Raw genomic sequence first — 26,046 nt, 5'->3', positions numbered from 1 at the left:
AGATCCTCCGGCTCTAGGTGGGTGGTCGTCTGTCTCGACCAGTTGGGGTGAGAGAGAGAGAGAGAGAGAGAGAGAGAGAGAGAGAGGCAGAGAGAGAGAGAGCGAGAGACAGACAGACAGACAGACAGGTGCACAGCAACAACAGTATTGGCAATGGCAGTCAAGCAGGACCATGGCAGGAGGCTCCACCAGGATCCATGAGAACCTGCGAGACGAGAAAGCACAAGAACTCCGGGGAAGAAGTGGAGTTAGTAACATGCATTAATGGAACATGAATGAGTGCAGAAAGAGAGAGGAAGAGAGTAGCTCAGTGCACCATGGGAAATCCCCCGATAGTCTAGGCCTATAGCAGCATAACTAAGGGATGGTTCAGGACTCACCTGATCCAGCCCTAACTATAAGCTTTATCAAAGAGGAATGTCTTAAGCCTACTCTTGAATGTGGTGAGGGTGTCTGCCTCCCGAACCACAACTGGAAGCTGGTTCCACAGGAGAGGAGCTTGGTAACTGAAGGCTCTGGCTCCTGTTCTACTTTTAGAGACTATAGGAACCACAAGTAGCCCAGCATTCAGAGAACGTAGTGTTCTAGAGGGGTAATAGGGAACTATGAGCTCTTTAAGATATGAAGGGGCCTGACCATGAAGAGCTTTATAGGTGAGGAGGAGGATTTTAAATTCAATTCTACATTTTACAGGGAGCCAATGCAGAGAAGCTAGTACAGGAGAGATGTGATCTCTTTTTCTAGTTCCTGTCAGTACTCGTGCTGCAGCGTTCTGAATTAATTGGAGCGTTTTAATGGACTTATTGGGGCAACCTGATAATAAAGAGTTGCAGTAATCCAGCCTTGAAGTAACAAATGCATGGATTAGTTTTTCTGGATCTGTCTGTGATAGTATGTGTCTAATTTTTCTAATATTACGTAAATGAAAGAAGGCGGTCCTAGAGGTCTGCTTTATGTGGGAGTTAAATGACAAATCCTGATCAAAGATAACTCCAAGATTCCCGACAGTGGTGCTAGAGGCCAAGTTAATGCCATCTAGAGTGACTATATCTTTAGACAATGAGTCTCTAAGGTTTTTGGGGCCAAGAACAAGAATTTCGTTTTTTTCTGAGTTTAACATCAGAAAATTGCAGGTCATCCAGGATTTTATGTCCGTAAGACATGTTTGTAATTTAGATAATTGATTAATTTCATTGGGTTTGATTGATAGATATAACTGCGTATCATCTGCATAACAGTGAAAGTTAATGGAGTGATTCCTAATAATGTTGCCTAAAGGGAGCATATATAAAGTAAATAGTATTGGTCCAAGTACAGAACCTTGTGGAACTCCATGACTAACTTTAGTATTTATGGAGGATTCATCGTTAACATGTACAAACTGAGAACGATCTGATAAGTATGACTTAAACCAGCTTAGGGCAGTTCCTTTAATGCCAATTTGATGCTCAAGTCTATGTAAAAGAATATCATGGTCAATGGTGTCAAATGCAGCACTAAGATCTAATAATACAAGTACAGAGACAAGTCCATTGTCAGAAGCAGTCAGAAGGTCATTATTAACTTTAACCAGAGCTGTCTCTGTGCTATGATGAACTCTAAATCCTGACTGAAAATCCTCAAATAAACTATTGTTATGTAGAAAGTCACACAACTCTTTGGCGACTACTTTCTCCAGAATATTAGAGAGGAAGGGGAGGTTAGAAATCGGTCTATAGTTGGCTAAAACCCCTTGGTCAAGAGTGGACTTTTTAAGAAGGGGTTTAATTACAGCTACTTGAAAGGACTGTGGTACATATCCTGATAATAAAGAAAGATTAATCATATCCAGTAAAGAAGTGCCAATTAAGGGAACAACTTCTTTAAGCAGCCTAGTTGGGATTGGGTCTAATAGACAGGTTGATGGCTTCGATGAAGAAATGATTGAAGTTAACTGATGAAGATCGATAGCAGAAAAACAGTCGAAATATATATCTAAGTTTACATTGACAGAAGTCCCTGAACTTGGAGAGCCACTGATAACTGTTGATGGCAGTTGGTGATTAATTTTTTCTCTAATAGTAATAATTTTATTATAGAAGAAGCTCATGAAGTCATTGCTACTTAAGTTTATGGGGATATGTGGCTCGATAGAGCTGTGACTCTCTGTCAGCCTGGCTACAGTGCTGAAGAGGAACCTAGGGTTGTTCTTATTTTCTTCTATTAGTGCTGAGTAATAGGCTCCTCTGGCATTACGGAGGGCCTTTCTATAGGTTTTAAGATTATCTTGCCAAATTGAGCAATATTCTGATAATTTGGAAGAGCGCCATTTCCTTTCAGATTTTCTAGCTATTTGTTTTAACTGGCGGGTTTGGTGGTTATACCAGGGTGCTAGTCTCCTATGTTTTAATAATTTCCTTTTTATAGGAGCGATAGAGTCTAATGTTGATCGTAGTGAGCCTGTAGCACTATTGACAAGATTATCAATTTCAGAGGGACTAAAGTCATTATAGGACTCTGTTAAATTCAGACATGGCATTGAATTAAACACTGAAGGAATCTCCTCCTTAAATTTAGCTACAGCACTGTCAGATAGACATCTGCTGTAGGAAGTTTTGCCTAATGGCTTATAATCTAATAGTATGAATTCAAAAGTTATTAAATAATGGTCAGATAGGAAAGGATTATGTGGGAAGACTATTAAATGTTCAATATCAATGCCATATGATAAAACAAGGTCAAGAGTGTGATTAAAACAATGAGTTGGTTTATTTACACTCTGACAGAAGCCAATTGAGTCTATTAATGAGATAAATGCGTTACTAAGGCTGTCATTGTTAACATCCACATGAATATTAAAATCACCTACAATAATTACTTTATCTGATTTAAGGACTAAACTTGATAGAAACTCTGAAAATATATAGATATACAGATATAAAATCAGAGTACGGTCCAGGAGCACGGTACACTATAACAAATAGAACTGGCTGCAGTGTTTTCCAGTTTGGGTGAAAAAGACTAAGAACAAGGCTTTCAAATGAATTATAATTTAGTTTAGGTTTAGGGTCCATTAAAACGCTCGAATCATATATGGCTGCCACTCCACCTCCTCGGCCAGTGCCTCGAGGAATGTGAGTATTAATATGACTGGGGGGGGTGGATTCATTTAGGCTAACATACTCCTCGTGGGACAACCAGGTCTCAGTAAGACAAAGTAAATCAATATCATAATCTGATATTAATTCGTTCACTAAAACAGCTTTAGAGGACAGAGACCTGATATTTAACAGTCCACATTTCATTCTCTTATTTTTGTGCTACTGAGGAGTTGGTTTTAATTTTTATTAGATTTTTATGTTGAACTCCTCTTGTTTTTATTTCTTTAAATAATTTAGGTGGTCGGGGGACAGACACAGTCTCTATGGGGTTTTGGGTGGGTGACTGTTCTAAAGAAAGAGCAGAGAAGTGTGTAAGACAGCAGCTCTGCTTCCTGGTCCTAACTCTGGACTGTCAGGTTTTAGAGATAAACTTCGCCGTATTTTTTAGATAAGAGAGCTGCTCCATCCAAAGTGGGATGGATGCCGTCTCTCCTAATCAGACCAGGTTTTCCCCAAAAGGCTTCCAGTTATCAATGAAGCCCACATCGTTTGCTGGACACCACCTCGACAGCCAGCGGTGGAATGACAACATGCGGCTATACATGTCATCACTGGTCACATTGGGGAGGGGTCAAGAGAAAACTACGGTGTCCGACATTGTCTTAGCATATTTACACACCGACTCCACACTAATCTTAGTGACCTCCGATTGGCGTAAACGGGTGTCGTTACCGCCGACGTGGATAACAATCTTACTGTATTTACGTTTATCTTTAGCCAGCAGTTTTAAATAGGATTCAATGTCGCCCGCTCTGGCCCCAGGGATACATTTAAAAACTACATTACTGCTTTATTCTCCACGCTCAGCAGAGTGGATCCAGTCCTGCAAGTGAACACAGCTGGTATTATCATCTCATAGGAGGACCACTTTAACATTAAAGTGCTACAAGAAAATGCAAAAATATTCTAAAAATATTTCCATTACTAACACCATACTCAACTAGACAATGCAAACTGCAGTTTCTAATCATTTCTATATCATTATTTTATACCACAAAGAAACCCCCAAAGCCTGCTTTCTTCTCATCAACCTTTAGCACAAATTTCTTTATAAGTATCTGGTTAGTAAACCACAGTGAGAGGGCCAGAGAGAGGTGGGATGTAAACTGATGAAGTTGTGAAAAGAGAAGTTTCCTGTTTATTTGTCTAATAAAAAACAGACTGTCTGTACTGATGGTCTCTAATCATCTTCTTTTATAATATCAAAAGGGTTCTACAAGAACTAAACTACTCATTATAAAACGCCTTCTGTATATTACATGTGTACATTTTATATCTACTGTTCACCTAAATATTAAAGGACCAGTTTGTAGGATTTAGAGGCATGAAGCTGTGAAGTTGCAGATTGCAACTAACTGAACACCACTCACATCTGTATTTGATGACCTGTAGAGTCAGTGATTGGTTTGTCTGTTCTGGGCTACTGTAGAAACATGGCGCTTCAACATGGCGGACTCCATGGAAGGTGACCAGCTGTGTCTGTAGATAAAAACAGTCTCATTCTAAGGTAGCAAAAACGATTCCTATATTCAACTGATTATAGACTAAAGAAAAGATACCTATGAATATTATATTCATTTCTGCCAGTAGATTCTTCGACATGTTACACACTGGACCTTTAACCTCCTGTGTGCAGCACATGAAGTCAGTATTTTTACATTTTCTAAATATGTCACTATTGTGATTAATATAATATGTAGCAAAAGGAGATAAAGCGTACAGACTTGTCTTGTGTCATGTTAAAAAACATCTCTGAGTAATTAATTTGCACTCTGATGAGGTTATGATGCAACAAAAGCGGACTTCCTCACTCACAGGGTGCGAACAGGAAGGATGAAGATTTCTTGTATTTCAGCAGTATTTTAATCGTGTGATATCTAGTTTGAAACAAGAAGTCTGTTTGCTTTTATGTTACAGCTGAAATTCACAGATTGTCTGATTTTAAAACGAATTGTTTCTCCGGTTTATCTGCAGGCTCGTTTGGTAAGGTCAAATGTTACTGCTTTTTATGTTTGAACTTTTTAACCCAGAGAGTTTTTATTTGTTGCTTTTCATGAACTCCACTGAAAAAGACATGATATATTTTATTTGTTGGGTTTTGTTTTAGCAGAAATGATCCTCAAAGAAATGAGAAGTTTCTGCAGCAACATTTTATTTGAACTATAATATCATAAAGTCAGACTGGATCATTCTGATTTTATATTGAAACTGTTTTCAGAGCAACTCTGCAGATATTATTCATCACTACTTATAACACAGTAACATCTGGTCGGAAATGGCAAGTTCCTGGTTTGAATGTGTGAATCTGAGGTTGCTTTAAAACAACATGAAGGATTTGTTTAAAAGATGTTTGATAAAAAAAGAATATTGAAAAGTAACTTTTTTTCAGATCCTGGTGATGAGTGTGATTGCAGTCCTGTCTGTGAATATGGTGACAGCCATCATGTTACTGAGTGTCTTCTTTCTTTCAGGTGAGCTGTTTGTTCAGTCACTTTTATTTGGAGACGTTAATCATTTACAGTTTGGACTTCATTTAGAAACAAAGCAGAAAGACCAGTGCAGATAGACTTACTTTTTCCAACTGTTCATGTCCTGACTGCAAAGTGAAATGTTTTATATAGAAATTGTTAACAGGACAGGGGAAAAGACCAGCATGCAACACACTGCTGATTTGTTTATCATGAACTTTCTCTTCATGCTGATTTTTTCCACATTTTGTTCATCATGAGTCTGATTTTACAGGTGCTTTGGATGATTGTCCTCAGAGGTCAAAGCTCTTCATCACTGCACCAAAGAAGATGGAAGCACTGAGTGGATCTTGTTTGCAAATCCCATGTAACTTTAGTGCTAAACCAGAACAAGATTTTAACAGCAGCAGAGAAACCTTTGGAATGTGGATTAAAACTGACTACAGATTTGGCCTAAATCCAAACAATGTGATTTTCAACAGTAGTAAGACAGTTAACACGTATCCAATGAATATTACTGGAAACCTGAGTCAGAAAAACTGCACCACTCTGTTTTCCAGTTTAATCAAAAGTTATACAGACACATACTACTTCAGAATTGAGACTAAACCATTCAGAGCAACAGCTGAATGTGATCGTCTTCAAATAACAGTTAAAGGTAAGAGAGCTTTGTTTCTTTCAGTCAGTCTATAATGTTATTGTTTAGAATAAAAAGTTAAATCAGTTAAAGTTTTGGCCTAAACAGCACACTTTATCAATTTGGAGGTTTTTCACTTTACCATGAATTTAAATTCTGATTAAACACTGAGTCTATTGTTACAGTTTGACATTAAAATGATCAAATGTTGGGACACTGAAATGCAGAACAAACTGTTATTTATACTTATACTGTAAAATGTGTTTGATTTAAACCACAGATTCTCCTCCAAGCCCCAGAATTGAGATCCCAGGTGATCTGAAGGAGAAGCAGTCAGTCACTATAATCTGCTCAGCTTTCACTCCCTGTCCACACTCCCCTCCTAAACTCACCTGGAATCTCCAACAAGACTCTCACAACCAAATAGAGGAAAACACAGATGGAACCTTCACAACTAAAATCCAGGAGAGCATCACTCTGTCAGACCAACATGATGGATACAACATCACCTGTTCTGTCAGATATCCTGTGAATGAAGGAAAAGATAACAAGACAGCAGAGGAGAGAAAGACTCTCAGTGTTTCATGTAAGACAACCAGAGTTTGTTATTGGATCCTGTCAGCACATGATGATTCATGGGATATCAGCTGATTTTTAATGAATAAAGTTAATCTCACATTTTCCTCAGATGCTCCTAAAGACACCTCAGTGTCCATCAGTCCATCAGGTTTGGTGTCAGCAGGTAGCTGGGTGAACCTGACCTGCTCCAGCAGAGCCAAGCCTTCCGTCAGCCGCTTCACCTGGTTCAAGAACAGCAAAGATGGACCCATGATTGTATCTGAAGGACCGTTTTACAGCTTCAATGTGACAGATGGAGGAGTTTATTACTGTGTGGCTACAAATGATCTCGGCAATGAAACGTCATCAATTTGTCTTAATATTAAAGGTAAATACTGAACTGGACTGTGTCCCCTTACTTTGATCTTTGAAAAGTTTCTTCATTACCCTTTAGTTACATGTCTTCTTTTAGTAGTTTCTCATATTTAGTTTGTTTGTATGAACAGAACCACCCAATGGATCTCTACAGTGGGGGCCAGTTCTTGGAGGAATTATTGGGATCATCATGCTCGTCTGCCTGGTTGTCTGTGTTTGGTAAGTATCACAAATTAAAAGCAGCTAATGTAACTCAGTTACTTGTATATTTCAGCTACGCTCACATTCTTGTTAAAGGCACAGATGATTACATGATTTTTACTTCTCTGTACCAACTTCTCAGTCGTCTACATCTTTCTACATTCAGTTTATGTACTTATCCAGATTTCTCTTTAATTGTTTGTTTTACAGCATTCTTGTGCGTTGGAGGCGGGTGAAGTCCACAGATTCAACTCAGCAACAGAATCAGGTGGGAAAATACTAAACTCCTCTGTACAGCACTGCACTATAAATGTGTTGCACCTGCTTACAGTGACTGTGTAGATATATGAAAGCATAAAGGACTGAACATTAAATGGACAATCTATGAGATATTCTTTATAAGTAAAAATGTGAAGAAACAGGAAGTGTGACAAAATATCCTGTTGGCAGATGAAAGTCCACATCCAGATACTAACAACATTTCATGTTTGTGCAGAGTCCAACAGGTGAAGAGCTGACTGTTGCAGAGTCAGCAAGAAAAACAAAAGAAGAGGTAGAAAACATCCATTATGGAGAGATCGACTTCTCCAAGAGGAGACCTGAACCGTCCTCTGACTCAGTGCAGGACAGTGGACAGCAGCAGGAAACACTGTATGCACAGGTCAAAGTGTCTGAGCCAGCAAACAGCTTAACTCACACTGCCGACGGTCCAGAGAATCTCTATGCTCAAGTTAAGAAAACATGAGAACCGTTTTTAAAAGACAAAATAACATTTGTGTAGAATTAATATTTAATGTGCCTTAATGTTTTATGTACACAAGATGTTTGATTTCAGTTGATGTAGACACTGGAGCCTGGATTGTCAGATATCTGCAAATAAAAGTCCCAAAACTCTAAAAAGCTCTAAATAGTCTAAAATTAATAAATGCAAATAAATGCGGGGAATATGACACCAGAAGCAGTTCTGCACACGCATTAGCAGTCTTGTAGTAAGATTATATTTAATTTTGAAATGTTTTTATTTTGTCTTGTAACAGTGCCTTTAACAGGCCTTTAAAAAACATTGTTCTTGTTTTGATATTTATTGTGTATCCCATACATTCATTGGTATTTGCCAAAATTAAGGTTGTTCTTTTAACATTGTTCTTCATTTGAAGACATGTATTTGTTGCATGGCAAAGAAAACCCTTTTATCTAAAATACATAATTATCTTGGCAAAGCCGGAAAGTGACAAAGTACAAAGACTTCATTATTGTACTAAAGTAGTTTTTTGAAGTATCTGTACTTTTTCTGAAGCCTTTTTACATTTACTCCCTACATTTTCTTTCTATGAATATCTATACTTTAAACTCCTTACATTTTTAAAACGGGCTTGTTCCTTTAGTTTTAATGCATTTGAGGAGAATTGTTGATTTTATAAAATTGGGGCATTTGCTATATACTGTATGCCCTTGAAAAGGCAAATACCCTTTTTTGGTAAAATACTGAGTAGCAATTAAATGTCTACATCCCTGGTTCACTAGTGGTACTCTAGCTTCCTCTAGTGGTATGAGAGTCTCAAATATATGTTTTTATATTATTAGCCTACTATCAAAACACAGCAAAAGTTTGAATGAAAATACTTAAAACTCATATTTCTCATAGTATTTTCAAAATGTTGTTGAAATGTAACTTAAAATAACTTAAAATGCATTTCCTGTAATATTTTGTTTTAATATCAGCCAGCATGTATTTATGCACGTAGGGAATGTATATGTCCATGATTAGTTATAAGCTAAAACATTGTGGCAAATGGAAGTTAAATTAATAACACAACCCCTCAGACATGAATTCATCACTAGTCACCATCACAACTAGCCAGAAACAGACATCTGACGTCAGTGTGGTCATCCTGGGCCTGTTGTTTGTATTTGGATGTTTGAGACGACCCTTAGTTCCCTTATTACTGCCATCTTGTGCCCGTATATCAAGAATTATATGAAATAAATGTTATGGTTTGTATTCATTTATCACAGTTTGACAACAATGTTTTATTTTTTATTATCAAGAAATCACATGAAAAGACCAACATCAACAATGAATGTATTCTTCTGACATGTATTGTCTGTGTAGTCACATGATGAAAATCCTGATATTATTCTGTGTTTATGTCTTCATTGTGTTAAACCTGTTTCTTTTCGTTAATAAATTAATGCTTGAACTGATTGGGTTTTAGTTGTTAAACAGTAAAGGTCAGCATGAAATGGAATGTGTTCTTTGACAGGTTAACAGTAAACTGTCCAAAGGCCATGATAAATGACTCATGAATGGCACTTTTTATCTCAACATCACTTCATGAAGGACTGAATTTTGAATTAAAATTGAATACTTTAAATAGTTTTAGCAGCTGGTGATTGAAATGACAAGAAATCAGATTTGAAGAACTAAAAAGAAATGAATGTTTTCAATATTTTTGGAGGATTCTGTGTTTTTTAAACATTTTACATGAACACCTGCAGAATATGTGAGGTTAGGTTATTCCATAGAACACATTTTTTATCATTAGTCTGGATTTACTTTGCATTATACACCCCAAAACACATTCAGTGAATGTCACCTGATGCCTTCTGACAGACCTTGCTTGTCTGTCAAACAACCTGACAGAGCTTGTTGAGTCCCGTGTGGAGGAGTTTAAAGCTATTGCAGGAAGTAAATCCTCCAAAGAGTGTTTGTAAAGAAAAGACTGCGGCGTATTTGACTGGCCTTGCATGTCATTTGGTTGAGTTCATGTTATATGTATATGGAAAAGACTGTTAGAACATGTAACTCCTTGTATCACCAAATCTCTGACAACCTTTGCACGTTGCTGCCACTGACAGAAACGTATAACTTCGAAAATAACAGCTGACTGTACTGAACATTGAATTCTGTGAGAACTGAAGACGTCAGCACCAGCTAAAATGGAAATATGCTCCATTTGCAAACCTTTTGCTGCAATAGTTGCTCTGCCTTTAACCCAATTGTTTTTACCATGTAAAATCGTTTTTTGGGAAAATAAAAAGACATCATCTTTGAGAACACAAGTCCTTAGAAAAGCAGGCAGATTTGCGCTCATCAGTAATGGATGCCAGCCTCTCATCAAGGGAGGGACTCTGGTGTTCCTTTGCCCCCGCCAGTAGCACAAACACTGTGTAAGGCAAAGCACTTTTTTCATGTTGGAACACTTATTTATTTGAGCGATGGTCTGATTTTTTGAGGCAGCAGCATTCACAACATCCGCCACATGCTGCCTTTTTAACATTAGAAATGCCCATCAAATAATGCTTTCTTGTCTCGACCTCTCAAACAAGAACTTCTACTTATATTATTTATTACAAGTGTTTCACTTAGTATTTATGGTCATATAGGGCATTATATTATGTTTGCAAAGATGTGCTGATGTTTGCAAAGATGTGCCAATATTTGAGTTGATTTTTATTTATAAAGAGGATGCAGCCGCCCATCACAACAGATTGATCACGCTACAGGAGAAAGTTGTTACGGTAAGCGCCGTTCAGTGTGTATAGCCCATTTCTTTATGTACTGTTATGTTTATAGTGCAGTGTATAGGAGTAAGTAAAGTATTGAGGGTAAATGTAGTTAGTCTATGTGTTAGTATGTAGTATCACTGGGTAGCCTACTATATATGGATATTATGGAAACCTATCCTAACCGGTACCCGTCCGGGACTTGGTGCTCGGTGATGTTGTGGAGAGAGGTAGCCCTAGAAAACGTGATGGTGGGTATAGACCTATAGTCTCACCTTGAAGTCAGTGACATGTGATTATACATGAAAGAGAACATACCTAAAAATACTTAAACTTGAGCAGTGTTGTTAATGACATTGCTGAGCGAAAGGCCCGTAGGATGAATCTCTAATGGGCGAGTACGGGGATCAGGGATTTAAATGACCTCAGAAAATGTTTTTTTGAAAAGCAATTTGCAATGACATGGCCGACCTGGTGACAGTAATAACATTCCCTTCCCTCTGTCAGCCCACATGGATTAGAGGATCTGGGAGGGGAGGAGAGGAGAGACGTGAGACAGCAGAGACTGGAGAAAAAGCAGATTAATGGGTTAACACATACTCAGCCAGCACAGCGACAGCAGAAAGTGTACCTTCTTTCTGTTCATTCAGGTACACACTAGAGACTGCTGAAGCTCTTCCACTAGAGACTGCTGAAGCTCTTCCACTAGAGACTGCTGAAGCTCTTAAACCAGAGACTGCTGAAGCTTTTGATGACCCCTCCGCCCTCTGGTTGGTCTGTGTCTTTTTTCCCTTTTTCTTCTTCACAGGAGACAAAGTGGCTGGGTGTGGCCATTCAATGGGCTACACCTGGTTCCTCCCTGATCACTAGGCTTTATAGGAGGTTGATCAGTTTGTTGTCTCTCCCTCCTTTCAGCCAGCAGGTCCTGGGTTTGTCGCTGTCTTTGGCTTGATTAATGAATATCCTTTTTCCACACACTCACTGCACTACTGACAATACAGATGTACATATATCTTGTATACTTTGTTTAGTGTGAATATTGTTTAATTAAATTTATTTTTGCCTTAAACACTTCAATTGTCCGTGTGGTCTCCCTTCTTTGTCATGAACTGTGAGCAGCTTCATGACAAGCTCAACCACTAGAGAGATGTGGCTCAAGAAGACCTGATGTAGAACCAGGAACAGGTGTTGACTGAACCAAGAACGGGAAACGGGAAACTTCTTCCACCAAGCTGGGACAGTGTGAGTGTCCAAAGACTGTTGGAACATACTGTTGTTAGTTCCTCTGCTCAGCGTTTAAGCAAAAAAGCTGGCAGTCCATCTGGGCCAGTGCACACCTTACTAAAAAGGGACTGTACACTGGGCGGGTCCACTTCCAGCCAGCGAGTGGTATCAGTATCTATATGAGGGAATTAAGTGTATGTTATTGCGGTCTGAGTTGAAAGAGGGGGCTTTGACTTTGCCGAATACCAGTCTTTATGTTGCCAAAGCATTTATCTAGGATCCTTTTATTTCGGGTGTTGTATCGTACATATTGATCAAATTGTGGCAACACAGTCTCTGTCTTACAGTGGTTAAAATTGCCTCAAAAGAAAACAGGTGCTCCGGGTGTGCGCTGCAGCAGTAACTTTATCTGCGTTGCCCCTGAGGGGGGGACATAAACAGCAGCTATGACGATATTGCCAAACTCCATTGGCAAGTAGTGGGGTCTCAGAGATACACAGAACAGTTCAATGTCTGAGTTACATATAATGTCTCTCACTGTATAGTGTTTGCACCATGTGTTACTCACATAGACGCACATGCCCCCTCCGTTCCTCTTGCCAGTCGCATAGGGGGAGCGTTCGGCTCCCACAAGCAAGTCAATATCCAGGATGTCTGGGACTTGTTGTTGACGATAGGTCTCGGAAAAGACCATGGCTGCGTTTCATTAGTAGTTCCACTTCCCCTCATTCACTTACCCTCAGTCCTTGGTATGACGTAACAGCATACGTCGCACGGAGGCCACTTGGAGCGCGGAGGGAAAGTGGGCGGGGGAGGAGCGGGGGATTTAAATGAAACGCACTTGCCCTTGGAGTCTACTCATTGGCAGCCGTCGGCGTTATAGCGGCAATGACGTAAACTGCAATGCATTGTGGGTGATATCCACCTCGGAGTGACCATCCTTGTTCACTCGCTCCCTCAGCCCTCCGAGGGTCCATCTCACCAAGTTCACTTCAGTTTTTCAGACAATTGGAACGACACTTATGATGGCGGCGGGGATTCCCCCGAGGGCAAGTGCCGAGGGCAGTTGAACGACTAATGAAACGCAGCCCATGAGATTTGATTCCCCATACACTCAAAGCAGCTGCTTTGATTGATGCAGAGTTCATCCATCTTGGGCATCAGCGACCGCACATCGCTCAGAATTACTGATGGTAGTAGTGGTTTACTGGTTAATCAGCGAAAAGTGTCTTCTTTCCTTTAGGTGAGCTGTTTGTTCAGTCACTTTTATTTTGAGATGTTAATCATTTACAGTTTGGACTTCATTTAGAAACAAAGCAGAAAGACCAGTGTAGATAGAGTTACTTTTTCCAACTGTTCATGTCGTGACTGCAAAGTGAAATGTTTTATATAGAAATTGTTAACAGGACAGCATACCTGCCAACTTTTCCAAAAACCTTGGAGTGAGATTTTGTTGGGGGTGACCAAAATTATGCCGCACACGCATTATTCTGATTCATGTTCAGCATCATGACTTGTAGGGCCTTCTAGACTTGAGCTGAACATTCAACCAGAAAACTATTGTTGTGCCTAAATGACTGCCTGTATCACAATAAAGCCTTATTCATAGACCAGTGTTTAAGAATTGACCTAGGTACCTGTACGTTGATTGATATTTTAATTAGAATGGTATTAAACTGTGGGTAAATAAACAATGCAATGAGCTGATATTGTGAGCATGCAGTATACCACGAGGTTAACAAGGTGCTCTCCTGCTGCTTGTTATGACAGCTTTCACCACACTAAATCATGTTCACACGCACAAACAAATCATTTATTTCAAGATTTAAAGTTTAAGAGAGTGAGTACTCAATTGGACGACATTTCATTGTCACATACCTAGTCTCAGCTCAGATCAAGGACAAAATTTTGATTTCAGAGGTGGGGGGGACTCAAGTATTTATTTTTTCTTTAAGTTATTTTTTTGGCGGCTTTATTTATGGAGACAGCTGTGGGGAGACAATGATGGTTGGTGGAGAGAGGGGGGATGACACGCGGCAAAAGGCAGCAGCTCGGATTTGAAGCCGCGCCGCTGCAGCAGCTCCGTAGCCTATATGGTTCGCCAGCTCTACCGACTGAGCTAACCGGCGGGCGCCACCTACACACAATAGTAGTTCTTTTAGTTTTCAATTGCTACTTTTACGTTTACTGTTCAATTTTTTGGTTTGACTGGTTGTAAAGAATGTAAATGTAAATATAGAAAAAACATTCTGGACACACACACGCACATGAACACCGATTCAAACGTGAATGTAAATGAAACCTCTGATATTACCTGGGCAACACCAGCAGACCGGTGTGCAAGCAAGATGGAGTGACAGCGGGGACGGCCAATCACACAAGAAACGGCCCAGACCCATAATCAATTAATTATTGAGGATTCTAAATTTTGATGGGGAGCTTCTATTTTAACCAGCACAGCTTTTTTAGTCTTTACGGTATTTGTTTAGCAGATCAGGAAGCTCACAGACCAATCGCATGCTAGTTAAGCCATCCCACGTGATGCTGCTCAGCCAATCAAATCTGTTTAAACAGCGCGACTGAATACAGAGATGAGAGCGATGAGAGAGGAGAGACAGACGGAAAGAGAAGTCACAGATACATTGAGAGGAAACAGATGAGTGAGCGCGAGACAACAGAAGATTTATGGTGCTCTCTAAGAAGAGAAAAGTGGATAGAAAATTTAGCTTTTAATGGACAGATTCATTCACATTCATTCTTCCCACTGGGAGCACATAACCAGTGTGTCTCATATGTTCAGAGACCGTGGCGCTGATTAAAAGTGCCAGGGTGAAACGCCACTATGAGACAAAACACAAAGTTTTCATCAAACATACCCACTCAAGTCTGAACAAGGTCACAGAAAATAAGCAGTCTCAGATCCCAATATGATCACTCAACCAGTATCCTGACCAGTGTTGGGAGTAACAGCGTTTAAGTATAACGGCGTCACTAACGCAATCAATTGAGTTCAAATAAATACCAAATGTTCTAAAATACTGTATATAGTGTTTTATTCTTTATTCAGTGATTATAAACATCTTTAACGTTATAGAAGATGTTATAGAATGTAATTATAGACCATAAAAAATAACGTTTTACTTACTTTGCTGAGTAACTAATTACTTTTACAATGTGGTAACTGAGTTACTCACTCAGTTACTTTTTGGGATAAGTAATTTGCAACTATAACTAATTACTAATTACTTACAACACTGATCCTGACCCATTCATTCACTGCCCAACGAGGGAGAGAGGTTAGAGCTCAATTCTCTCACTGAACAACAGAAAGTGTGTAGAAAGATATAAAAGGGAAAGAAAGAGAAACTGTTCAATTGTAAAGATGTGTTGATATTCATTTATAAAATTTGTTGAGACTGTTAATCAAGATATGAAACAGTTAACAAAGAAAAAGGGAAACTCAAGCTGCTGCTACACTTTATTTTTAAGTTAAACACTTAATTTTATTTTTTAGACTTAGCAGAGGATGTGGAAGCAGGAGCTGCTGACCCAGACCATGTAGCGAGTAAAGCAGAGGAACTTACTGAAGTTCTTGGAGTTATTTCTGCACTTTCTGACCAAGATATTGACCACAGAGTGACTGCAGATTTAGAAGAAGTAGTCCAATAGCGCCACCCAGTGTATTGGAATGTGTTCACTAGCTCTGCATCGATCCATTATCTAGAATTGATTTGTCTTGGCTTGATGGGCAGGGTAACCAATCAGGCGTTAGGTTCCGCCTACCAACTTTTGGTGTGTTTGACAGTTTTAAGTAATTCATGAAGCACTGCCAGGCAGGACCATGAAATGTAAATGTAAATAGTGAAATAATTATATATGTATTTTACATAAAATTAATCGGTATTTGAATTAATGAATGACATATTTAATTACACATTTATGTATTTAATTCCAATTTTAATTAATGAATGACACATTTAATTAATTATTTAATGGTGTATTTATTTATTTAATTGTGGCACTTTCAGTCCTCCATACAAAACGGCCCAAGATCGGATTTTTTTGGCGTTAGAAATTGGATGTGTTGCGTGAGTGCGTGTGAAAACAGGCAAAACCGTGTGTCACACAGCGAAAGCGTGAGAGTGGGCAGCTCTGAGGACAGGGAAAAGACCAGCATGCAACAACTGCTGATTTGTTTATCATGAACTTTCTCTTCATGCTGATTTTTTCCACATTTTGTTCATCATGAGTCTGATTTTGCAGGTGCTTTGGCTGATTGTCCTCAGATGTCAAAGCTCTTCATTACTGCACCAAAGAATATGGAAGCACTGAGTGGAACTTGTTTGCAAATCTCATGTAACTTTAGTGCTGAACCAGAACAAGAGTTTAACAGCAGCAGAGAAACCTTTGGAGTGTGGATTAAAACTGACTCCAGATTTGGCCTCAATCCAAACAATGTGATTTTCAACAGTAGTAAGACAGTTAACACGTATCCAATGAATATTACTGGAAACCTGAGTCAGAAAAACTGCACCACTCTGTTTTCCAGTTTAATCACAAATTATACAGACACATACTACTTCAGAATCATGAACTGGCCTTTCAGAGCAACAGCTGTTTGTGATCCTCTTCAAATAACAGTTAAAGGTAAGAGAGCTTTGTTTCTTTCGTCAGTCTATAATGTTATTGTTTAAAATAAACAATAACCCCAGAGCCCCACAATTGAGATCCCAGGTGATCTGAAGGAGAAGCAGTCTGTCACTATAACCTGCTCAGCTTTCACTCCCTGTCCACACTCCCCTCCTAAACTCACCTGGAATCTCCAACAAGACTCTCACAACCAAATAGAGGAAAACACAGATGGAACCTTCACAACTAAAATCCAGGAGAACATCACTCTGTCAGACCAACATGATGGATACAACATCACCTGTTCTGTCAGATATCCTGTGAATGAAGGAAAAGATAACAAGACAGCAGAGGAGAGAAAGACTCTCAGTGTTTCATGTAAGACAACCAGAGTTTGTTATTGGATCCTGTCAGCACATGATGATTCATGGGATGTCAGCTGATTTTTAATGAATAAAGTTAATCTCACATTTTCCTCAGATGCTCCTAAAAACACCTCAGTGTCCGTCAGTCCATCAGGTTTGGTGTCAGCAGGTAGCTGGGTGAACCTGACCTGCTCCAGCAGAGCCAAGCCTCCCGTCAGCCGCTTCACCTGGTTCAAGAACAGCAAAGATGGACCCATGAATGTATCTGAAGGACCGTTTTACAGCTTCAATGTGACAGATGGAGGAGTTTATTACTGTGTGGCAATGAATGATTTTGGTGCTCAGGCATCATCATGGATTCATTTGAACAGTGCAGGTAAATGTAGAACCTGAATCAGATTTTTTCCTGCTGTGTAGCTTCATTTCTTTGTTTGATGAACACACATTATGAAGTGGTAGGTGAAAAGCTTTAATTGTTGAATAAAGTGTGTTCTGATAATGAAATTCAGCTTTGTGAGATTCATTGAAAGATGCTCTGAAAGCTTTTCAACTGACTCAGTTTGACTCTAAATGCTTCACGTTAGACATTTTATTTTGCTTTATAAAGAATAGGGTGATTTGTGATGTAAAGTTCAGGATGTCTTAGAGCTGTAATGTTTTCCATTAAGGAGAAGGTGACCATGCTGTCTTGTTACAGTTAATCCAGAGTTTGAGGTTTTTGTCTATGTGAAGATCCTGGGAATCGTAATGCTCTAAAGTACAATCATCATCTTTGAGTGGTGAGAATAACTTTTCTATAATATGATCATTTGCAGATAAAGACTTATTGGTCTCTTTGAAATGTTTGAAGTTTTCATGTTTATTCATTCATCTCGTTTTCTTTCAGGTGGCTTAGATCAAGATGCTGCAACAAACCAGTGAAGGTAAGCTACTAGATGAGGACAGGTACATTATTCTTTCAACAAGAAATTATCTTTGAAGAAAACAGAGAAAAAGCTCCAGTTATAAAAGAGTAAAGGTTTCTTTGTAGGCGTCTTTGCAGATTAATGTTCAACAGTCATACAGAAGAAATCCTTCAGAGACAATGATGTTTAGATATCCATGTCTCCATAAACAGCAGTGATTGTAGACCAGAATGCAATGGGCCAAATTTCATTAAGGAGAGTTAATCTCACTTTATATTAGGCTTCGATTTACCAAAACAAGCTCAAGGAGCTGCTGGCATTTCTCTTCCAGCTGCATTAAACTCACTGCAGAGCACTAACACCACTCTCTCTCTGTGTTGTTTCATTTCCACAGGACGCAGTAGAAGCAGACGATGTCAACAGAGTGACTGAGATTGAAGCTTCATGAAGGAGAAGAGCAAGAGGTCATGTTCACCATTAATGTAATATATTTCTTCCTCTAATTCGTAAATATTCAACATATTCAACACAACAAATCATATTAATGATCAAATGTTCTGTATGTAAAATCTATCTGCAAAGTAACTAGTAACTATAGCCAGGGCCGTAGCTACCACAGAGGATACAGAGGTCATGTCCTCATTATTTCTGGGTCAAAATGTGGTGGTTGGAGTCCCCTGAAGTGCAGTTTACCTTCGAGAACTGACACTTACACATTATGACTTCAAAGGTCTTTTTGAGGGTTCAAAGTTTTCAGGAGGTTTTCACTCTGCTCACAAAGAACAACACTGTCTTTTTATAATCTATATGACAGCTATTAGTTAATTGTTACTTTACAGATGAGATATGGTAGCTTTTGTTTGATTTTGTATTCATTTCTGTCTCTAACTCTGACTGTAATTGTACAAATTTAAATGAGAAATTATTAACTGTTGGTAATAGTTGGAAGATTGTTAATGTAGATCAAACAGTGCTGTATTAAGAACTTTCTCTGTGCTGCAGTAAATGACTTTAATAAAATATGACCTTCTGGCACTGAGTCTCTGTCTGAGCTTTGATTAGCAGTGAGTGTACAGTTGAATGTCTTTTTCTACTTTAAGTCATGAGTGGTCCATACTCCACCAGCTGGTAGTGCAGACACCTTGGACAGCTCCTATTCACAACTCCTCAGACCTAAATTCATCACTGGTCACCAACACCACAAACAAGGAAGTGTTATGTCACGTGAACAGTGATGCTCCCAGACTGCTCTTTTTTAAACTTTTGTTCCTAACACAGTGTCTGTGTGGGGAAATTACACCTGTAAACAATAAGACTGTCTCCTATGGAGCTGACAGTGACATTAAATCTTGGTATGTGTGGTGGCAATTTCTTAATAAAGCATACAAAGTATGATCTTGTCTTTCAGTAAATTTTTATTTAAGTCATCCATTAATGGTCTCAATGCAACCGTCACACACTCTCTTATGTGAAAGTCCGAAAGAGCCCCGACTGGAAGAAGCAGTATAGTTTTATCCCTGTTGGAGCGTCACTCTAACACAGTTACACATTCCTGAGTTCTGGGACAGTAAACAGATAGATAGTGTGGTGAGATGATCATGTCCTTGGCTTCTTAGTGAAGTCTCAACATCCCGCTGTTTACTTGGACATAGAGTGTAGTTAGAAACAGGGTTAAAGGTTATATGCATATAATAGCTTCTTTAACAGTTGCGTATGGTTTTACAATGACCAGGTCAACGGGTTGTATAGGTTCTTAAAAATTACCATTACACATTAAATTACACAAACTGCTGTTTGGTGCTGAGCAGGGAGTGAACAGTGGATTTTAGAGCTTTTTACTTTAAACAGCTGCCTGCTGCATCTGAAAATGAGGCTGATGAAAGCTGTGAGAGTGAACCAAAACAGCGAAGTTGGGGCTGTAAATTCAACAGTATATGTTAAAAGACACTAACAAGACTAACAGTCACAGCCAGGATGGGAAAAGGGAGGGTGAAGCGAGTGAGTTGCAATCTGCAACTACAATGCTAGATGCCACTAAATCTTCCACACTGAACCTTTAATTCCTGAATACAGTTCAGCTGCAATGTATTAAATCAAGTGCTGACAGTGGCACACAGTACAGACATTACACAGTCAACAGTGTGGTACAAGTCCTTCAAGAGAATATCACATTTATTTAAAAACACATCAAATGTACCCTGTGGTATCAAGTTGACTTGTCATCATGTAGTTTCTGAAATTACTCAATGATGTTTCAATGCTGAACATGTTTCTGTTAATGTGATGAAATACGTGTTGAAAGCATAAGGTTTGTCAGTGTGTGGTTGATGAGTTAAAGTGGGTAAAAGAGAAGTGGTGGAAGATGTGCTGAAAAGGAAGGACGTTGGTCATTTTTAGTGTCAGAAAATGCATAAATTAAAGTATTACTGTAGTTCTATGTATCCTAAAAATCAAAATTTCAAAAGAGATGACTTAGACATGTAATGTTTCTACTCACCTTTAATTACCACTAAAACAGTGTAACATATCTGTGAGTCTGTATATGAAATATAATTATTTTCTGTGTGTGGCTGATAAACCAGAATGAGAGGACCAGAGAGAAGTGATGGGAAGTAAACTGATGAAGTTGTGAACAGATCGCTGATGAAAAGCAGTGAAATATAAGTAAACAGGGGAAGTTGTTTTGCTGTTTCTGTACTTGTGGCAGCAGGTCTATAGCAGGGTAGTCCAGACGTCCCTCTTCCCAATAACATTTTCAAAGTCCTCGTCCATGAGGCGTTCTCCTCCTTTGTAATGACAAAAGGGTTCCACAAGAACTAAACTACTCGTAATAAACCACCTGCTGTATATTACATGTCCACATTTTATATCTACTGTTCAACTAAATCTTAACGACATTTGTACAGTACCTGACGTTTATATTTTTAAATTTCTTAATATGTTACTATTGTGATTAATGTAATATGTAATAAAAGAAAATCAATCATACAGGCTCTCAGTGAGTCATGTGATAAAAACAATATTTAAAAATAAATCATGAATAAGTCTTTTTCGCCCTAATGAGGTTAAGATGCAACAAAAGCTGACTTCCTCACTCACAGGGTGCGAACAGGAAGAGCAAAGACTTCTTGTATTGCTGCAGTATTTTAGTTGTGTGATATCTAGTTTGAAACAAGAAGTCTCTTAGCTTTTATGTTACAGCGGCTTAGCAGGGAAGTCTGTTACTGGGTCTGTTGCAGTTCTGCTGAAATTCACAGATTGTCTGATTTTAAAACTAATTGTTTCTCCGGTTTATCTGCAGGCTCGTTTGGTAAGGTCAAATGTTACTGCTTTTCATGTTTGAACTTTTTAACCCAGAGAGTTTTTATTTTGTTGCTTTTCATGAACTCCACTGAAAAAGACATGATATATTTTATTTGTTGGGTTTTGTTTTAGCAGAAATGATCCTCAAAGAAATGAGAAGTTACTTCAGTAACATTTTATTTGAATCATAAACTCAGACTGGATCATTCTGATTTTATATTGAAACTGTTTTCAGAGCAACTCTGCAGATATTATTCATCACAACTTATAACACAGTAACATCTGGTTGGACATGGCAAGTTCCTGGTTTGAATGTGTGAATCTGAGGTTGCTTTAAAACAACATGAAGGATTTGTTTAAAAGATGCTTTGATTCAAATATTGAAGAGTAACTTTTTTTCAGATCCAGGTGATGAGTGTGATTGCAGTCCTGTCTGTGAATATGGTGACAGCCAACATGTTACTGAGTGTCTTCTTTCTTTCAGGTGAGCTGTTTGTTCAGTCACTTTTATTTGGAGACGTTAATCATTTACAGTTTGGACTTCATTTAGAAACAAAGCAGAAAGACCAGTGCAGATAGAGTTACTTTTTCCAACTGTTCATGTCCTGACTGCAAAGTGAAATGTTTTATATAGAAATTGTTAACAGGACAGGGAAAAAGACCAGCATGCAACACACTGCTGATTTGTTTATCATGAACTTTCTCTTCGTGCTGATTTTTTCCACATTTTGTTCATCATGAGTCTGATTTTACAGGTGCTTTGGCTGATTGCCCTCAGAGGTCAAAGCTCTTCATTACTGCACCACAGAAGATGGAAGCACTGAATGGATCTTGTTTGCAAATCCCATGTAACTTTAGTTCTGAACCAGAACAAGAGTTTAACAGCAGCAGAGAAACCTTTGGAGTGTGGATTAAAACTGACTACAGATTTGGCCTCTATCCAAACAATGAGATTTTCAACAGTAGTAAGACAGTTAACACGTATCCAATGAATATTACTGGAAACCTGAGTCAGAAAAACTGCACCACTCTGTTTTCCAGTTTAATCACAAGTTATACAGACACATACTACTTCAGAATCATGAACTGGCCTTTCAGAGCAACAGCTGAATGTAATCCTCTTCAAATAACAGTTAAAGGTAAGAGAGTTTTGTTTCTTTCAGTCGGTCTATAATGTTATTGTTTAGAATAAAAAGTGAAATCAGTTACAGTTTTGGTCTAAACAGCACACTTTAGAATTTTTTTTACGGTAATTAAAATTCTGCTTGAACAATGCTGTTACAGTTGGAGTTCAATGATTTTTTGGTACAATGAAAAGCAGAACAAAGTTTTATAAACACTTTATGTGGTTTCAATGCGAAACTGTCAGCATCAGAAACGGGTATTAAAAGCGATTTTTTTTCATGGACAAAAAGGAATGAACGAACAAATTTGTATAAATATTTAGATTTTTGCTTTCTCGTTCAAATAACAAAAATTTAAATCACTAGCTTTGTTTCTTTCAGTCTATAATGTTATTGTTTAAAATAAAAAGTGAAATCAGTTACAGTTTTGGCCTAGCACACACTAGCCTATCTTATTTGGAGGTTTTTCACTTTACCACGGATTTAAATTCTGATTAAACACTGAGTCTATTGTTACAGTTTGACATTAAAATGGTAAAATTCTGAGACAATGAAAAGCAGGACAAACTGTTATTTATACTTATAATGTAAAATGTGTTTGATTTAAACCTTTAGATTCTCCTCCGAGCCCCAGAATTGAGATCTCAGGTGATCTGAAGGAGAAGCAGTCTGTCACTATAACCTGCTCAGCTTTCACTCCCTGTCCACACTCCCCTCCTAAACTCACCTGGAATCTCCAACAAGACTCTCACAACCAAATAGAGGAAAACACAGATGGAACCTTCACAACTAAAATCCAGGAGAGCATCACTCTGTCAGACCAACATGATGGATACAACATCACCTGTTCTGTCAGATATCCTGTGAATGAAGGAAAAGATAACAAGACAGCAGAGGAGAGAAAGACTCTCAGTGTTTCATGTAAGACAACCAGAGTTTGTTATTGGATCCTGTCAACACATGATGATTCATGGGATATCAGCTGATTTTTAATGAATAAAGTTAATCTCACATTTTCCTCAGATGCTCCTAAAGACACCTCAGTGTCCGTCAGTCCATCAGGTTTGGTGTCAGCAGGTAGCTGGGTGAACCTGACCTGCTCCAGCAGAGCCAAGCCTCCCGTCAGCCGCTTCACCTGGTTCAAGAACAGCAAAGATGGACCCATGAATGTATCTGAAGGACCGTTTTACAGCTTCAATGTGACAGATGGAAGAGTTTATTACTGTGTGGCCACAAATGATCTCGGCAATGAAACATCATCAATTTGTCTTAATATTAAAGGTAAATACTGAACTGGACTGTGTCCCCTTACTTTGATCTTTGAAAAGTTTCTGCATTACCCTTTAGTTACATGTCTTCTTTTAGTAGTTTCTCATATTTAGTTTGTTTGTATGAACAGAACCACCCAATGGATCTCTACAGTGGGTGCCAGTTCTTGGAGGAATTATTGGGATCATCATGCTCGTCTGCCTGGTTGTCTGTGTTTGGTAAGTATCACAAATTAAAAGCAGCTAATGTGACTCAGTTACTTGTATATTTCAGCTACACTCACATTCTTGTTAAAGGCACAGATGATTACATGATTTTTACTTCTCTGTACCAACTTCTCAGTCGTCTACATCTTTCTATATTCAGTTTATGTACTTATCCAGATTTCTCTTTAATTGTTTGTTTTACAGCATTCTTGTGCGTTGGAGGCGGGTGAAGTCTACAGATTCAACTCAGCAACAGAATCAGGTGGGAAAATACTAAACTCCTCTGTACAGCACTGCACTATAAATGTGTTGCACCTGCTTACAGTGACTGTGTAGATATATGAAAGCATAAAGGACTGAACATTAAATGGACAATCTATGAGATATTCTTTATAAGTAAAAATATGAAGAAACAGGAAGTGTGACAAAATATCCTGTTGGCAGATGAAAGTCCACATCCAGATACTAACAACATTTCATGTTTGTGCAGAGTCCAACAGGTGAAGAGCTGACTGTTGCAGAGTCAGCAAGAAAAACAGATGAGAAGGAAGAAGACATCCATTATGGAGAGATCGACTTCTCCAAGAGGAGACCTGAACCGTCCTCTGACTCAGTGCAGGACAGTGGACAGCAGCAGGAAACACTGTATGCACAGGTCAAAGTGACAAAGCCAGCAAACAGCTTAACTCACACTGCTGACAGTCCAGAGGATATCTACGCTCAAGTGATAATAAAATGAGTTGTTTTGTTTTGAAATAGACACCAGTACCATTTCTACACACACACACACACACACACACACACTACCAGTAGTTTTTAGTTTAAAATGTTTTTTTAACTGTTGAGGCAATGTCAAAATGAATCTCAGTATTCAGTATTGTTTTTTTCACAAATTTGTTTGTATTTTGTACTGAAAAAAACATTGTTCCTGGATTTAAACATGAGTAATTGTACTGTAATTAAAAAGTATCAACCTTATAAAAATGCTAACAATCATATTTCAACTTGAACAATAGTGTATCCACAATATATTAGCACGTAAAAAATAATGAGAGAGGAATCTTTTTTGTGTGGGCTCAAATTCAAGAAGCACTTCTGTGATTGACACATTAATTCTGCCCCCTGCAGACAGTAACACTGTGGTACAAGTGAGCTATCCTCAATTTATGCCAATCAAGCCAGTGTGTCATCTCATTATTGTGACTATAAATGTGTAATTTCTTAATTAAAAATATATTTTTTTAATGCAGACCTAACCAGTAATTTGATTAGGTTATACCTCCTTCTTTTCTTGTGTGTATACGTTTTACACCATTTAAATATTCTTCTCTCACCTTCATGGATTTATTTTATTTTAATTAGATTTCATGTTCGATATGACAATTGTTGATAACTGGTTACACAAAATATGAGCACCAGGCTGCACTGTTGGCCACTGTTCCAATTCTCAAAGCATTATGTGCAAACACTTTATTTGTTCTAAAAAGCTGCCCACAATCCCTCACTTAAAATATTTAATTCAAAAAGTTATTATTATAAGACAAATGTCTTCGTAGAACAGTTTCATGACCCTTTCTGGCCACAGCGCTTCAGGTTTTTTCCAGTTTCAAGCTTGTATTACATCTTTCTACACTGTGCAGTGAAATGCGGAAATATGTTTGGTCGTGTGTCCCTGTGTGTATCTTCCTGCAGCTAATCTCGCATACTACTGGACAAATCAGTCTTACATTTTTTGTGTGAAAATGTATGATTGTATGCTCATGTTCCCCTTGATGTTGCGATGATTCCCCAAGTTTTTGAAAACCTATTTGTTTACAGCTCTGTTTTATACCAGCATTGACTGCAGTTACCTCGCTCTTGTAAAAGGACCATTGTGTAGGATTTCATGGCATTTAGTGGTGTAGTTGCTGATTTTAATGCATTCGCCTAACCCTCCTGATACAAATGGTTGAGCGGGGAAACTACAGTGGCTGTGAAACTCGCAAAAAACATTAAAAAATGCGGAAGGCCCCATCTAGAGCCAGTGTTTGTTTTGTCCTTTCTGGGCTACTGTAGAAACATGCTCATTCAAAATGGACCTGCACCCTGTTCCCTCTGAATATAAAAACAGCTCATTCTAAGGTTACACAAACACA

At 38.4% G+C, this 26,046-nt stretch overlaps 2 protein-coding genes and 1 long non-coding RNA gene across 3 annotated transcripts in view; 2 read left to right on the top strand and 1 right to left on the bottom strand.

The window, feature by feature from the left end:
* The window catches only part of LOC127369790 (B-cell receptor CD22-like), a 40,603-nt gene that overhangs the window by 9,134 nt on the left and 5,423 nt on the right, over window positions 1–26,046 (top strand). The window contains exons 7-9 of the mRNA XM_051411531.1: window positions 6,526–6,831; window positions 6,934–7,006; window positions 17,293–17,331. Coding sequence (XP_051267491.1) covers window positions 6,526–6,831; window positions 6,934–7,006; window positions 17,293–17,331 — 418 coding nt within the window. The remainder of the gene's footprint in view (window positions 1–6,525; window positions 6,832–6,933; window positions 7,007–17,292; window positions 17,332–26,046) is intronic.
* Window positions 5,925–26,046, bottom strand: part of LOC127369796 (uncharacterized) — a 58,296-nt gene continuing 38,174 nt past the window's right edge. The window contains exons 2-3 of the long non-coding RNA XR_007886118.1: window positions 22,210–22,246; window positions 5,925–6,024 (exon numbers count right to left, since the gene is read on the bottom strand). This is a non-coding gene — a long non-coding RNA (uncharacterized LOC127369796). The remainder of the gene's footprint in view (window positions 6,025–22,209; window positions 22,247–26,046) is intronic.
* Window positions 21,715–25,930, top strand: LOC127369771 (vascular cell adhesion protein 1-like). Its single transcript, XM_051411506.1, has 7 exons — window positions 21,715–21,796; window positions 22,068–22,451; window positions 23,052–23,357; window positions 23,460–23,717; window positions 23,836–23,923; window positions 24,116–24,173; window positions 24,402–25,930. The coding sequence occupies exons 1-7, from the start codon at window positions 21,724–21,726 to the stop codon at window positions 24,648–24,650; spliced, it is 1,416 nt and encodes a 471-aa protein (XP_051267466.1). The 5' UTR covers window positions 21,715–21,723; the 3' UTR covers window positions 24,651–25,930.

Source organism: Dicentrarchus labrax, unplaced genomic scaffold (genome assembly GCF_905237075.1).
Source record: "Dicentrarchus labrax unplaced genomic scaffold, dlabrax2021, whole genome shotgun sequence".
Classification (NCBI taxonomy): domain Eukaryota; kingdom Metazoa; phylum Chordata; class Actinopteri; family Moronidae; genus Dicentrarchus; species Dicentrarchus labrax.
Note: the sequence above shows the minus strand (reverse complement) of the source record. Positions and strands in the feature narration are given on the sequence as shown.